Raw genomic sequence first — 17,091 nt, 5'->3', positions numbered from 1 at the left:
ATGCATGAATTAAGACAAAATACTAACTGACTTAAACTGCTGTTCTGTACTGGACACTAATCCAAGGGGCATACCCTACTAGATTGGGAAGACTGTTTCAGTCAGAGGATTGGTGCCCTCTTAATTCCATCAGATTTGATGTAGTGAGAAATTCAGTATAGTAACTGAGGTGAAGTAAGGTTCAGCAATGATCAGCACAAGGGAAACTTAATGTAGCCACTTCAGAAAAATGCTTTTTATCATTGTTCTCAAGCCGTCCTTCAATATACCATGCATTAAGATCAGCTTCCAGAGGGATCCCCTCATTCTGAGTGTTCAGTCATACGGACAATATCCTACTAGGATAGAACTGTAATGAGTTTAGCTTAAAATGAATGAACCACCTGTGCATTTCTGAGGATTGTCCCTCTAGTGCCTTGACATGTATCCAGTTAATTTCAGGTTCTGTTGGACTCTTGTTGGCAGCCAGTGGGGCTGAAAAGTGATATGATAGTGATGAGTCTCAGCAGGAGAATTAATGGTTCTTTACTGAATTCGAAGAATCTCTGTAATTGGCTTAACATTTACTGAGTACAAGTACTGCATTAAAACATGACTTTTTTCACTGAATTATATTAAATTACTTCATTTGTAAATTATCACAATAGAGTATGAAATGCATTTCACATTGTCCCCAGATACTACCCAGCTTTATGGTTCATAAGAAACCTGAGGATATGGAGCTACCTTAATGAAGATATTTACATGTTATAGCTCCACATCCCAGGTTTGGCATAGAAATTTTGAAGCAAATGTTAAACCTCTTCAGGTCACACAGTAATGTTCCCTGTTGTTTCTGTTAGGTGCACTTACATATGTAGGAACTTGATACCATGCATTTTGATCCTTTCAAGCAACTTGAAGTAATTTGTGAGACTTAACATCTATGGGGATTTGCCTTTTTCCAGGTTAATCGCTTTAATAAGGTGGAGGACCGAGCAATTTTTATCACTGATCGACACCTTTATAAAATGGATCCTATGAAGCAGTATAAGGTGATGAATACCATCCCACTTTACAATGTAAGTATGAGGACTGGAATCCAATGGCTTCAGAGTTCTAATCTCAGGCTCTGACACACACACTCCCTCTGGTCTTGAACAAGGCACTTAATTGACTCAGTTTCCCCTCCTGTAAAATTGAGATGATACCTACATTTGCATCACTTATATGTTTAATGTTTGTAAAGCGCTTTGAAGATGTAAAGCACTATTTAAATGCTGCTAAATAATGTTCCTTTTAATTCCAATATCTATATGAAGGCCAGAAACCAAACTACTCATTATGTTTTCCTCTTCAAATTGTTTTATTGTTTGTGTACAATACATTGCAGGATTGTGGTCCCATAAAATGAGGTTAGAAAGTCACAGCAGCTCTAACTCAGAATTTCCATGCCTTTGTGGGTTTCTCTAACCCTTAATATTTGAACGCGTGTTGATAAAATGTATATTAAATAGTAAACAGAGCCAAATATTGAATTGGATTGGAGTATCTGGTCCTCAGGCTAGCAGAGACTTAACTCATATTGACAAAGCAGGAGATTATCACTGGTGAAGAAGGGGTGGAAAGAGCTGGCCTTTTAGCTCTTCAGTGTCCCTTTTAGCTGGTTTGCTACTACTTAAATTTCGCAGCCTGAGTTAAACCTGCTTCAGAATGGAGAGGGGTAACTAGTGGTGTTCCCCAAGGGTCAGTCCTAGGACCAATCCTATTCAACCTATTCATAAATGATCTGGAGAAAGGGGTAAATAGCGAGATGGCAAAGTTTACAGATGATTCTAAACTGCTCAAGATAGTTAAGACCAAAGCAGACTGTGAAGAACGTCAAAAAAATCTCACAAAACTAAGTGATTGGGCAACAAAATGACAAATGAAATTTAATGTGGATAAATGTAAAGTAATACACATGGGAAAAAATAACCCCAACTATATGTACAATATGATGGGGGCTAATTCAGCTACAGCTAATCAGGAGAAAGATCTTGGAGTCATCGTGGATAGTTCTCTGAAGACGTCCACGCAGTGTGCAGCGGCAGTCAAAAAAGCAAACGGGATGTTAGGAATCATTAAAAAAAAGGGATAGAGAATAAAACGGAGAATATCTTATTGCCCTTATATAAATCCATGGTACGCCCACATCTTGAATACTGCATACAGATGTGGTCCCCTCATCTCAAAACAGATATACTGGCATTAGCAAAGGTTCAAAAAAGGGCAACTAAAATGATTAGGGGTTTGGAATGGGTCCCATATGAGGAGAGATTAAAGAGGCTAGGACTTTTCAGCTTGGAAAAGAGGAGACTAAGGGAGGATATGATAGAGGTCTATAAACTCATGCGTGGTGTGGAGAAAGTGAATAAGGAAAAGTTATTTAATTGTTCCCGCAATATAAGAACGAGGGGCCACCAAATGAAATTAATGGGCAGCAGATTTAAAACAAACAAAAAAGGAAGTTCTTCTTCACTCAGCGCACAGTCAACCTGTGGAACTCCTTGCCTGAGGAAATTGTGAAGGCTAGGACTATAACAGGGTTTAAAAGAGAACTGGATAAATTCATGGAGGTTAAGTCCATTAATGGCTATTAGCCAGGATGGATAAGGAATGGTGTCCCTAGCCTCTCTTTGTCAGAGGATGGAGATGGATGGCAGGAGAGAGATCACTCGATCATTACCTGTTAGGTTCACTCCCTCTGGGACACCTGGAATTGGCCACTGTCGGCAGACAGGATACTGGGCTGGGGGGACCTTTGGTCTGACCCAATATGGTCATTCCTATGTTCTTATGCTGTAGCTAGTACAAAACTACACGGGCTGGTTGGGCTACTTTGGCAATGTCACAGCTGTACAGAGTCCCACTGAATGTACGGTTAGGATTTCATCAATAAATCTGGGTATTCCTTTATTGTAAATGACGGTGAAAATGGGGAGTGGGGAATGAATAATATTTGCTGCATATGTAGCCATAGTTACTAGCTCCCTCCCGTATCGTTAGCACTGGTTCTTTACTCACCATCCAGCCCTGCTGCATGCTTTGCTCTTCAACCAGCCAAGAAATGCCCCAGTGGCTCATGAACACACACCATAGCTCTCTGCCTAATGGGTTAACATCTGCCTGTGTTAGCCACTTGTTCTAATAAGAATAGCTATTGCAATAGAGCATTGTCATGGAATCAGTGCCTCCTTTGAAAACAGGCCTTGCCTCTAAGTTTATGTAGCAGCTGTGGGGTGTTTTCCTGGGCTGATGTTCTGTTCCATTCACATTATTTCCTAATAGTACAAAATGAAATTGTCAGCTGGTTTGGTAGCTGGATGGCTGACTCCAGACAACCCAAACCAACTTATGAAAATATACAGGGAATCTAAAAAGCAAACTGTACGTTTGAAGCAAGCTGCTGGCTTTTATTTTTGTTTAAGGAATCAAAATTCATTTGATCCCTGAGTTAATGAAAATCTGGTTTCTGATTTATGTTCTAGTGAGCAACTGTGAGCTTGCTATCCCATTGTCTCAAACCAAATGGTTAGATCAATACAAGTAACTTGCTACATTGGTAATTGAAATAAGTCCACATTTATCAGATGACCACTGTCATCTTTGAAGGAAGTGTTTCACATTAAACCTATATGAAATAAAATTTTAAAGGCTGAGCTTTGTCTCTGCGTTCATCTAGCAGAGGGAGACTATATTATTCTGTAACAACGTTCTATGCCTTGATACGGACAGCTATCAGCCTGAGCACAGCATGGCTTGCTTGGAAAACTTCTTAATGTTTTAAAAATTGAAGGTCACAAAGAAGTCAGATGTACAGTCTTGTGCAAGTTGCCTGGAAAACACATTTTGGGTGCGAATAGCTTGTTGTTGCAGTCCTTCCCATAGAACATCCATTCACATGAATGGAGTGGGGACTTCCCAGAAGTGCTAGTTAAGGACACTCACTACACTGGACTCAATCTGGACCCAATCTGGACTCCTGTATTGAACAATCTCCTCAATCTAAATAATTGTGAAGAGACCTTGGGGTATTTTGTAAGAGGGGTAATGGGGCAAAACGAAAATATTCTGTGAACTATAGAGACCTCAGAATGTTAGTGTTCTGAATTTGAAATGCTTTATATGAGCATGTCGTCTTCAAACACTGTAATAGTAAATAACTACTTTGCAATCCTGGGCCCCTCTTCATATATGTTTTAATTACAGGGAACAACCCTTGGGAATATTAGAATAGGACCAAAGAAATTGCATCATAGTGCTGAGGCATGCTGCCTGAATCCTTGTTATACTGATTTACTGTTGAGCTAGTGGCATCCTGCAGGAATGGGCAGTGAGGAGAAGAGAATGCAGAGTTGAGATGATTTAGACACAATATGTGAAATGTTTTATTTTCATTTTTACAGGGCCCCCTAAATTAAACCCGTGCCTGTGATTTTTGCTCAAGCTCATCCATCATTTCTTTCTGTTTGTAGATTTGTTTCGTACCTTATCTAGTGATTTGAATGTTTGTGGTTTGTCCCTTACCATTTGAGCTGCCTAGTGTAGTTCTCATTTTTCAGCACATATGGTCTCTTCAATAATAGCACTGGTTTTTATATTGGTGTATATTTTGATGAGGGAGGTGGCATAAGTAGCCAATTAATAATACAGGTGTTTTTCTTTGTTGAAAAAACACAGTTCTTTGGATTGATGTGGATGTTTTAAAGAAGTAAATGGATGATAATTACCACCAGCCTCTGTGCTTGCTCTATTAGATGTTCCTTGCTAGAAAGATATATGTTCATCTGGAAGATGGATTGCCCTTCTAATGTGTACAAGGGTGAACCCGGCTGAAATTCATCTGCCTGCCAGCAATATTCACTATCAACATTTCTAAAGCACCCTATCAACATGGCAACATCCTTAGGGATGGTGTTTCCATGGCGATCTCATTGGAGACAGTCAGCTGATGTCTGGTGCTACCCATGAACTTGTTTTGAGCTCAAGAAGCCATCCTGTACTTTACCATTTTCTTTAACTGCTTATTGCTCATATGTAATGGCAAAGACTTTCCCTTAATGAATGACTGCTTAATGCAATTCAGATCCTGGATTTTGTATGCTCTCCTTGTCTCTTTACAAAGGAGTCTTTGATTTTGTGTATGGAGTTACAAACTATATTTGTTTGAATATGCTAGACATTGAGGAATCTGGAATTAATTACTCTGGAAACATACTTACATATTATTACAAACACACGTCTTGACATTTTAATAAAATCTAGGCAGAAAAAAACCCTTAAAGCTCTCTGGAAAAGGGGAAAATTCAAAGGATTTTGGTATTTTTGTTTCAGAGATGTCTTCCTTACTCCCAGTTTATTACAGCCTTGTCTGGATTAAAGTGTTTCTATTTTGAGATTCTGCTATAAAGTGAGTGTGCTGGTAATAGTTTTAATGCGGCATTCATTTTAGTCTCCCCTACAGAGGGGGGAAACTGATTTTTCAAGATGGCAGAGGGCAGTTTAAAGGTGATTGACAAAGCAGTGGAAGGAATTTCTTCTTTGGCTACTTTTCACAGTATATACATATATTTCTGATTTTTAAAAAGGACAGACGTTCAAAGTTTTGAGTTTTTTCTGACCTTCACAACTAACACCCCGGAAACTGAATGATTACCATTCTTTGTACTTAGTGAGACAATTTTCTTTCCTTTTTATGTGCTGTGTTCAAGATTTGGTGTTAATTTTTTAAGCCTGAGATAGAAAAGCAAGAGAATTCTTTGTTCAAGGGCTGTTGGCCTCCTAAAGCAGCTCAGTTAATTATTAATTTTTAAACAGGCTTTTAAAATTCATTGATTTCAATTCATTTTTTTTCCCTCCGTTAGATGCACATTTAAAGCCCAGATAGCACTAACCCATGAGGTTCTGTTGTGATCAATGGCATGATATTTAAACATGCAAATTAATTTTAAGGGACACTGTACACTCAGGCAGCTGACAATTTCCATGCATGAAGTGTAACTTGTTTAAAAATTGTTTTATAATCTTTTTAAGTATTGTGGGTAGTGGAGAGTAAAATCCTATTGTGTGCAGGAGATCACTGCTGGGTATTTGACATATTAAAATGAGTCTGTATAGTTTGTGTGAAAGCTTAGTCCAGAAGCAGTGAGCTGCTCTCAGATCATGAGCACCTCTGAAGAGGGTGAATAGTCCAGGGCTCTTTTGTGCCAGAGATCTGTACAAAATTTGGTGGCAGCTACTGTGGTGTTCATTACATATACTTTTGGGGGATGCCACAGTCGTGTTAAGCGTTTGACTGGCCTTGTGGGAGGATTCTTGATGTACCCTGACCAGTTCTGAAAATCAGACAGGCTTCTCAGGGTACAGAGTAGTCTCTGACTGGATTAGCATAAATGTTTGATCACAGGATGTGGGAGTTTGTAGAAGGAAATTCTTTTAGAAAAGAAGGCCTGAGTACTTTCAGGTTCCATCAGTATTATGCTTATCAGGTTCTTCCACCTCATTTTTAGAGGATGAGCATGTTCCTGGTATCTCCGGACATTTCTGGAGAGGAGCTGTGCAATCCCTGATGAGGCTCACAGAAGCTAAATTTCCAGAGAAGAATGTCTGCTGTATCTGATCTTTGTGGAGTTTACTGTTGTTGTTTTTTTCCTGGGGGTCTCTTGATTTTCCTGTTTCCTTATATCTTTTATATTATCTGCACATTGTTAAATACAAAGGGCTACATTAGATTGTTAGCTTGAGAGAAAGAAATGTGTTCTCAGCCGTGCTACCATTCTGCTACTGGCTTCCTTTGGAAAGGAAAAGCAGGGTTGTGGGCCTACTGCCACCTGGCATAATGGTATCCCTCCAAAGATACTTGGTGGTAGGCACTCCAAACAATTGGAAACAGGTTCCTCCATTTTCAGAGGGGGGCACAACACCGAGAAGAATGGGGCCCTGGTCAATGACCTGGGCTCCTAGGTGCTATGATAATACAAATAATAAATACTACTAGTAATCCCACAGAAAGTTGGGCCAGACTGAGTAAGGTCTCGGGAGTCTATTCTTGTCCTTTGTTTCAACTGCTGGCTTCCAGGATAATGTGTAGTTTCAATCTTCCCTTCTTTCCCTTGAGTTTTTCTGGGCTTTCAGGGGGAGCATTGAAAAAGCCACGCATGCTAAACTCTCTCATGGAAATATTTAGTTCTGTGATCCTTTCAGAGCTAAAAACTGAAAAGATGGGATAGCATACTGAAGTAGATGGTCAAAATTAAAGATGGAAAAGGTATATTAGATTTAGTCCTTTCCTCTGGTAGTGGAGGATTGTTACCAAGATATATGCCATAAGACTATTCTGTGCTTTCTCTCTGTAGTTGACGGGATTGAGTGTCTCCAATGGAAAGGACCAGCTTGTGGTCTTCCACACAAAGGATAACAAAGACCTCATTGTCTGCCTCTTCAACAGACAGCCAACTAATGAAAGCAGAATTGGAGAGCTGGTTGGAGTCCTGGCAAACCATTTCAAGAGGTCAGTTATTCTGTGAAAGTTCAGAATCCAGCTCATCAGGTCTGTGATGACCCTTAAAGTTGTTTGATGAACTTGCTTTATATCAGTGCTGACTCATTATACTGTATTCTTTCAAATATCATATTGCCACTATATAAATCCATGGTAGACCCACATCTTGAGTACTGCATGTACATGTGGTCACCCCATCTCAAAAAAGATATATTGGAATTGGAAAAGGTTCAGAAAAGGGCAACAGAAACGATTAGAGGTGTGGAATGGCTTCCGTATGAGGAGAGATTAATAAAACTGGGACTTTTCAGCTTGGAAAAGAGATGACTAAGGGGGGGATATGATTGAGGTCGAAAAAATCATGACTGGTGTGGAGAAAGAAAATAAGGAAGTGTTATTTACTCCTTCTCATAACACAAGAACTAGGGGTCACACAATGAAAGTAATAGGCAGCAGGTTTAAAACAAACAGAAGGAAGCATTTCTTCACACAACGCACAGTCAGCCTGTGGAACTCTTTGCCAGAGATTGTTGTGAAGGCCGAGGGTGAACCTATAACAGGGTTCAAAAAAAATTAGATAAATTCATGAAGGATAGGTCCATCAGTGGCTATTAGTCAGGATGGGCAGGGATGGTGTCCCTAGCCTCCGTTTGCCAGAAGCTAAAAATGAGTGACAGGGGATGGATCACTTGATGATCACCTGTTCTGCTCATTCGCTCTGAGGCACCTGGGATTGTCCACTGTCGGAAGACTGGATACTGAGCTAGATGGACCTTTGGTCTGACCCAGTATAGCTGTTCTTATGTTCCAACGTTATGGATGAGCAGAAATTAAAGTAGATGAAGATGTGTATTCCACTTAGGTGTGTGCATGCCCAGTGTGCCAGAGCCAGAGAGATTTCCTAGCAGTACCCATAGAGGGGTGGCTCACGTGGCTGTGGCCCCTCCTCTGGCTATATGAGGCGGTGCCACCCCGACCCCCCTCAGTTCCTTCTTACAGCCTGTGGTTGTAGCCTCACCACCTCACAGATAGTCTGAGTCTAGTTTCTTATTGTATATAGCTAGTAGTAAGTGTTAGCTAGTAGTCTCTTTTCCCCAGTGATGCTCTCACCAGGGCGTGTGGAGGAGAAATCCCCAACAGAGAGCAACACCACATGTGGGGATCAGTCTCTGTGAGGCCCGCCTCAAGGAGCATTGCGCTAGTGGTGTGCATCCCGTGCAGGGGCATCCAGCGCCTGTCTAACAGGAAACGGCACCGTCGACTTCAGGCCTGCAGAGGGATCCATTGAGTCTGGCACCATTGGACTCTCCTGCTAGAGAGTGCCAGGCGGGGGAGTTGGAGCTCCCTTCCACCCCAGACACATTTGAAGTGGCCAGGGACCTGATTGCCATACCGGCACCACAGTCCCCTGTCAGGCGAGATATGCCTTGGGCACCGCAAGGCGTGAGGCAAGCCCGCAATAATGCGGCACCGCTCGCCATCTCTGCGGCACCGTACCGCTCGGCTCCATTGTGGTCTCCGTCCTTGGAGTCCCAGTCATCAGACTCAGAGGCAGAGTCCTACTAATCCAGGCGCACCCAGCACCCGTCGGAGTGGTGCCGCTATAGACAGGAGGCAGGTCAAGGCCCCTCGATCGTGCATTGGTAAGGGCCTGTGCAATGGCCATTCTGGACCCCATGAGCATACCATAAGGCCCAGGACACTTATTCCAGAGGCTCCCAGTCAGTAATTTCGGAAAGTCATGCCCCTCCATCACCCCGGGACCATATCCCACCATGAGGCACCGAGACAGTTTTGCACCACGGCGCAGAGTCCTGTCTGGGTCCCGGCACCATGGCTGACATTGAGGCCACAATCAGCACCAAGCAGCAAGGCACTGGACAGGACGATTCCAGGGAGCTGGAGGGACAGGAGGGCCTGGTAACGCCTCAGGCGTCTTCGTCATCTTCGCCTGATGAGGTGGTGGTGAGGTCGTCTTCCTCTGGGCCTCCCCCCATTGATGATAAAGCACACCAGGAGCTGTTGCGCAGGTTGGCTCATAACATGGGGCTACAGGCTGAGAAGGTGGTCAAATCAGTGGACCCCATGGTGGACATCTTAGCTCCTGAGGGGCCCTCAAGGGTAGCATTACCCCTCATAAAGACCATCACAAAGACCTTGTGGCAAACTCCTGCTTCTACTCCTCCCTTTTCCCCCCTCCCCCCCCACAGCTAAGGAGTAGAAAGAAAGTATTTTGTACCCTTTAGAGGGTACAAATATCTATTCTCTCATCCACAGTTGGGGTTGTTGGTGGCAGCGAAAGAGAGAAAAGACAGGCAGCAGGGTCCAACTCTGAAATCTAATAAAAGGAAATACCTTCTTTCTCAGCTGGCTTCAGTTTTCTGGAAGTAAAATCCTCCCCGTGGAAGGGATTAGCTGACCTATTGCTTCAGAGAGACTTTGAGAGTTCCTTGTTAAACTATTATTAGCTGAAAATCACTGCATGCAGATGGCAAGTGTTAGGTTTCTCTGTGGTGCCTGTCAAGAGGTGGCCATGAAAAGAAAGTAGATCCAGCAGTAAAATCTCCAGTTTGATAGTGACCGTGTAATGTGACTTCAGAGCAGTGCTTCACACTTGATACACTCCACACCTGTGGCAGCTGAAGATATGTTTTCACTAGTTGTAAAAGGAAGTTGTGGAAGGGGTCTCTGTTTAAGTCACCCTGTATGGAGCACACAGAGTATTTCATGGCCACCATGATATGAATGCTGGAGTCTTTTCTTTAAATCAGGTTGGGGTTTTTTTTTATGTTTAAGGATCAGTGTACAAAGTGACTCCAGATTAAATATCATTTTTTGGGATAGAAGCAAGGCTAATTTAATGATAGTTCCTTTGAACTAGGTTTCTAACACTTAGTTTATATGTTGGAGTTCTTAATTACTGTGTTAATTCTTCTGCTTGCTCAAGTCTGTGGACATAAATGAACAATGGATATTTAACTTTCAGGGTGTGTTCACGTGTCAGTATACTACACTATATTAATATGGTAGATGTATTCAAATGTGTATTATAGGTATAGCTGGCAGCAACCCCTATAGTTAAAGTTGCCTGGTGCTTTTCATTGTAAGATTTTTTTTCATTTTCTCACACCTTTGCCAACCTCTTAACTATTGGGCTGAAATTTTACATGCTGGTGTTTCTCAGGCTGAATTTTTTGGAAAATGTCGGCGAAAACAGTTCAGCTGTTTCAGAGAATGAGGTTTGGGGAAAATGTTTTGCAGTGTTAAATTCTTGCAGCTGTTCTGTTGAGAAGTTCTAATTCCTCAAAGCTTTAAAGGCGCAGAGACTTGAAATTGGCAGGGGGAGGCAGCCTCTGTCAGGGAGTGTGCCTTTTGCTTTCCCTGTAAAAAAATCCACATATATTTGGCTGAATTACAAGCCTTTGAAAATCATCCTGCACCTGTTCAGTGGAAATTTGTTAAAGGCTGCCAGAAAAATTCAAGGTGGGCTGGGCACCATAACTCAGAGCAGGGAGCCTGTGGCACCCAGGCATTGTGGAAGAGGAAGCAGCATCTGGTTCTTGTCTTGTATTGTAGAGGAGACAAGAACCTGATGAGGGGCAGTGAATGGAGTAGTCTGGGACTAGCAGCCTGGTGAGAAGGGAACTTTGAGAAATGGTGGGTGGGACTAACTGGACACAAAAGTCTCCTGGCAGCTGGGGGGTGGGGGAGAGTGGTAAAGAGCAGGCTGGGACTTAGGAGCCTGAGAAAGAGAGGTTATGACTAGCTGGGCAAAGAGATTGTGACAGAGTGGGTGAGGGAAACAGGAGGCGGGAAGGAGTTTGAGGCCAGAAGGGATCACTGTAATCATCTAGCTGACCTCCTGCACATTGCAAGTCACAGAACCTCACCCACCCACTCCTGCATTAGACCCCTAACCTCTGGCTGAGTTACTGAAGTCCTCAAATCATGACTTAGACTTCAAGTTACAGAGAATCCACCATATACTCTAGTTTAAACCCCATGCTGCAGAGGAAGGCAAAAACTCCCCGTGGTCTCTGCCAGTTTGGCCCGGGGGAAATTCCTTCATGACCCCATGGTGATCAGTTCAACTCAGAGCACATGGGCAAGACCCACCAGCCAGACACCTGGGAAAGAATTCACTGTAGTAACTCAGAGCCCTCCCCATCTAGTGTCCTATATCCAGCCCTTGGGGATATTTGCTGCTAGCAGTCGCAGGTGGGCCTCATGCCATTGTAGGCAGAGCTAGTTGGAGAATGTGAGAACACGGAGATTGAACAAGGAGCTGGGAGGGAAGACCGGGATTTGCTTGACAAGGAGACAGACTGGGATCCAGAGAGGGTAAGGGAAGACAGACCTTCTGAGACGGTGGGGAGGGGGGAACTGTGACTGTCTGGGTAAAGAGACTAGGACAAACAACCCAAGATGGGAGATATTGGGAAGTGATCTGGGGAGAAGGTGGAGACTGAGTTTGGATGAGGAACTCAGTGGGGAAGACTGGGAGCCAGTGGTAAGGAATGAAGACTGGCTGGGCAAGGAGACTGAGATTGTTTATAAGGGGAAGAGACTGGGATGGGGAACCCAGAGGGGGAGACTAGGACTGCCTGAGCAGTGATTTTGGGATTAGGATGAGACACCTGAGAATGGAGACTGGGCCCTAGGTAGCCAGGAGAATGGGCCTGAGATGAGGCACCAGGGACAGGACTGGGATGGGACAGAAGGCATCAAACTTAGAGGAAACAGGCAGAAGAGTCTGTGACAGCTAGACTCCAGAGTCCCAAAGTAAACTCAGGATTTCTGAGTCTCACCATTCCTTAACTATCAGCAAATGTCTCTGAAATCCAGAGGCAAAGCAGGTCCCATCCCCCTCTAGTGCTGGTGCCTCCAGAGGATGACAATCTACTACTTCTATCAGTTGTTTCCTTACCTCTAATGGCAGAAATGTGCAATGGATCTAAAGGTTCCAGCCCTGCTGATGACCCTATGTAGGTGCTTATATGGTGCCACATGATGGAATTTGTTTTTTCAGTTTGCTTTTTCGTTTCTGTTTTAATGTCTGATTTCATCTGTGCATATGACATTATCTAGCAGAGAGAACTTAGCTTTCATAAAGTTTTTTTTCAAATCTTCAGGTTTCTTGTTTGAAGTTCACACTCAGCAAATTGTTTGACGTGAATGTAGCATAAAACTAGCATGGTGAATATCTGGGTCAAATAATAATAAAGTTTGAAATGGAAACCTTGTTAACTTGTTAGCCAGTTGTTTACTCTAGATAAGGGACCTGAATTGTTAATGGTTAGTTTTACCCTCGAGAAGTTTTCCTTTTTTAAATAATACAGCCATTAAGTGAACTTACTCGGTTTCTCAGTAGAAGTGGTGGCGGAGCCAGTTGAGATTCTCTAGGGCTGTGGTTTTTAACTCTTTCTTCCTTCAACTCATCAAATGGCTGAAAAATCCTCAAGCATCCCACCATATTTGCAGCTGCAAAGGAATGTGAGGTATGAGTCATAGAACAATGTTTCTGTTGTTTGTGGATCCAAAAAGGTACTGTGGGCAGAGGTTGTGGGTTGTGGGGGGCGGTGATTCTCTCTCCTCTCCTTATCCTGTGCCTGTGCAATGCTCTGCTCCAGGGCAGGATAAGTGCTGCTCTGAGAGGCTGCAAAGTTGGTTGTTCTGCCCCTTCAGGCACTGTATCTGAGCCCTTTGTGTGCTGGGGAGGAGGGACTAAGGAGCTGCTGTGGGAGTCGGTGATGTGCATGAGGGATGGGAGATCAAAGCAGGGGGAAGAAGTCATTCCTTCCTCTCACTGCAGACTGCTGCTGAATCCTACTGATTTTAGCTGATTTTTCAGCTTATGGGTGCAATCCACTGAGGAACCTCTCATGACCCCATCCTGAATCACACCTCACCAGGGAAGAACTGCTATTCTAGGGACAGCTTCCAGTGATTCCAGCCAATCTCCAAGAATAATTCCTCCCCCCACCCCATTTTACTCCTTCCTTTTCATGTATCTTCCCCCCGTCCAACAAACTGAACTGTGGGGAATGCACCACCTTCATGGGGTATGGAGGCAGACCAAAAGGTTTGGCTGCATGCAGGAGCAAGGATCACCACTTCCTGGAATTCCCCAGCATTCTCTGCCCATAGTCCATGCCAGTGACAGACCACCATCAGACATTTTGAACCGCATTCATCACCTGGGCATTGAAGTGCTTTGCAGAAGAAGTCAGTGAAAACTTTCTTATGGTCAGGTAATTTATTATTAATCATTACTATTAATAAATAAATTATAATTACTTACGATGGAGAGGCCAAGATGCAAGTGGTGCTGGTGGTGTTTATTTTGCAGTAGCATGTGGCAGCCCAGTTGTATGGCTTCACTGCAGCAGGTTCTGTGTGTACACAACAGAAGGACAGCCCCCGCCCCTGAGAGCTTACAACTGAAGTCTGAGACAAGTTATGCCACTTTTGATCTTGAGGGAGATATACTGTGGTCATTCTTACATCTCAGGGACAGAAGTTCCCGAGCTATGAGACCTCTATTGAGAAAATCTGCCACCCACTTAAATTTTACTCTTATTAGTGGCAGTTTCTTTGTCCATGGTGAGCATAGCTTTTAATGTTTTTGACCAACCTGGTGTGGCAGCCAAGAGACATTTGGGATGTTAAAAATATTCAGTGCAGTTGTGGCTTGTCATGATTAGCAAAGAGTCAGTACACCTGTTGGCTGAGTGAGTATCGAAAGAATTTTGATTTATGGTACCTTTCTGGAGGAATGATTTAACTTATTGTTTAAAAACGTATTGTAAAAAGGTGGTTTCCTAGGCCTTCTCATAAAGAGGAAGTAGTGCATACTAGAAGCGCTCCGGCAGCACACATATACCAATGCAACTGCGCCACTGTAGCACATCTGGTGAAGATGCTCTGTGCCGACGGTGGAGAGCTCTCCTGTCGGCATAATAAAACCACCGTTGCGAGAGGCAATAGCTATGTCTGTAGGAGAAGCTCTCCTGCCAACACAGCGCTGTCCAAACTGGCGCTTAGGTCGGTGTAACGTATATTGCTCGAGGGGTGGCTTATGCGCACCCCTGAGCAACATAAATTGTACCAACATACATGGCAGTGTGTATAGGCCCGATGTGTTGGGTAATGTGATTCACTTCTAAATACACACTCTTGGTATGAGCTGAGTCAATAAAGAATGTCGCAGGTGAGTCAAATCTTGAGTCAGAGCCTTAGATTCATAGCAAGCTAGAGTTGGTTCTGAAAGCTGAGAAGACTGAACAAGTTGAATTATTAAATCAGTTTCCTTTTACCAGAATCTTAAATATCTGAAGTGTTTATGAAAAAATCTGTAGCTGCTATCAGTCATTCAGAGGTTACCTTGGGACGAGAGCCTGGACAGTGCCTTATACCCCACTTACATCCCAAGTTAACACATGAAGAGAGCCTTTTGCAGGCCCTGTGCAATGGGCTGAATTTCACCCTTAGTGAATATGGAAATATTCTCTGTTTTCCTAAACTGCTGTAGTTGTTTGAATTATGATAGCACCTAGAGGTCCTAACTGAGCTCAGGGCTCCACTGTGCGAGGCACTGTATGTACACATTGATAATCCCTGACCCAAAGAGCTTACAATCTAAACCGACAAGACAAAGGATGAGAAAGTTCTGTCACTGAACAGACAAGCGATCTAAGGCACAGGACAGTTGCTTCCCCAAAATCACAGGAAGTTTGACAGAGCCAGATATTGATCTCCAGTCTCCTGGATCTCCGTCCAGTTTCTTAGCCACATCATGCCTATTGCTGTGATCTCTGCTTTAAAGGATTCAGAAAACCATTGAGCTCTGATTCTGGTTAAGGTGGCCTCATGTACATATTAAGTAGACCATTTCAACTTGCATGGTTCTACTGTCAGTGTAAAAAAGAGCATAAGCTAGTTAAAAGGTTTCTGAAAATAATTCTTCGAGATACATTTGATAATCGCCTAGTCTTGAATGGTTTTTAACAACATTAAAAGTGATGACACAATGGTTAGCTGAAAGTGTTTTAAAACTACTGCATATGTAATGTAAAAATCATCATGATATAAAATGTAGAATGAAAGTGTCTGCAATGCTGACTGTTCTAAAGGCTTTCTCTGTTAATTTATAATTGTTTGAAACATTGTGGGGGTGGGGCATGGGCTTAACCATAACAACCTACATTAATTGCGACTTGAAGGCAAAGAAAAACCAGAATTGCAGGCAGTTTCAGGAGATAAAACATGTTTGGTGTAAACAAAGGAATTGACAAATGTTCTTTCTATTCTTTGCTGTCCATAACAATACAGGTGACAATTAAAGTTATTGCAAACAAAGCTTTTGCAAACACATTTTAAGTGAGAGATTTTAAAACCAGTCTTTGGAGCAGAGTGAATATTGCTGTCCTAATAGTAAAGTAGCCTAGGAGTACTAGATGATTCTTAATTAAAAGTTCAAACTGTTGAGGCATTTGCCAGATTGAAAGAGGAAGGCAGCATTTTTATAACTAGATACGCATTTTCAGCCTGCCCTCCAAATGTTGTATGGGAATTTCACACAGTAATTTTAGCAATTACAGAAGACAGCAATACTGGTTTTTAACTTGAGCAGGGCAAAAAATATCTGTCAAATAGAGTTTTTGCTGAAAAAATGCATTTTTCAGGGCTCCGAAACTATTTGCAAATTTGGATCAATTCAATGAGTAATTTTGGCTGAAATTTTTTTAAAAATTCAAAATATTTTGTTTTACAAAATAGCATTTCATTTTCAGATTTGGCCTATTGAAAAAAGCCTCAAAGGCGAAAAACATCTGAGAACACCTGATTGGAAATAAAAAATAAAATTATTGTAGAAAGAACAAAAGTATTTTCGTTGACTTGAAACGAATTGAAAGAAACAAAACAAAAATAATTTAGAGTCAACCCGAAACAGTTTGTTAAACTCAAAAAGAATCTTTTTTTTTCTTTTCTTTTTTTTTTTAATAGTTTTGTGTGGAATTGAACCAGATTTTTTTGGTTTAGCCTCAAAATTTACTCAGTTCTAATCTTAAGCATTTTTGTATTTCAAGTATCCTTCAGTTAAAAAATCATGCCCACAGTTTAGCCCTGACAAGGAGATCCCAAATTTATTTTTTAATTCTGTTTGATATCCGTTTTTAAATGTCTCTTTTTTCCATTTTTATGACTTGCTCCCCAGAATTTCTAGACCTTGCTTAGGTAATGGGTTGAGACAGGCCTCAGAGATGACATTTTGGAATCAGCATCTCGTCTACATGAGAAAGATGTGCAGATTTTTTTGATCTGTTTGACATTGCCCCTTCTGTTAAAATAGTTCAACTTTCTAGTGTAGACAAGGCTGATGGATTAACATGTGCAAATCCTTAAGGGGTAAAACAGCAACACTTCCTTTGTACTTGAACCACTGAAGATGGTATTTAAGGAGAATTGTAAGTGGGGCTGGTAGCGTTGCATGGTAAGGTGACCTAACACTTCCCATAAGACCCTGTTTTCGGTTTCTTATAATTTTGCCAGACTTTAACTGTTTGGGC

At 42.3% G+C, this 17,091-nt stretch overlaps 1 protein-coding gene across 1 annotated transcript in view; it reads left to right on the top strand.

The window, feature by feature from the left end:
* Positions 1-17,091, top strand: part of MYO1D (myosin ID) — a 356,217-nt gene that overhangs the window by 235,189 nt on the left and 103,937 nt on the right. Inside the window, exons 20-21 of the mRNA XM_073326164.1 lie at positions 948-1,061; positions 7,377-7,531. Of these exons, the coding sequence (XP_073182265.1) occupies positions 948-1,061; positions 7,377-7,531 (269 nt within the window). The remainder of the gene's footprint in view (positions 1-947; positions 1,062-7,376; positions 7,532-17,091) is intronic.

This window comes from Lepidochelys kempii, chromosome 27 (genome assembly GCF_965140265.1).
Source record: "Lepidochelys kempii isolate rLepKem1 chromosome 27, rLepKem1.hap2, whole genome shotgun sequence".
Classification (NCBI taxonomy): Eukaryota; Metazoa; Chordata; order Testudines; family Cheloniidae; genus Lepidochelys; species Lepidochelys kempii.
The sequence above is the reverse complement of the archived record's forward strand: the minus strand, read 5'-3'. Positions and strand labels throughout refer to the sequence as shown.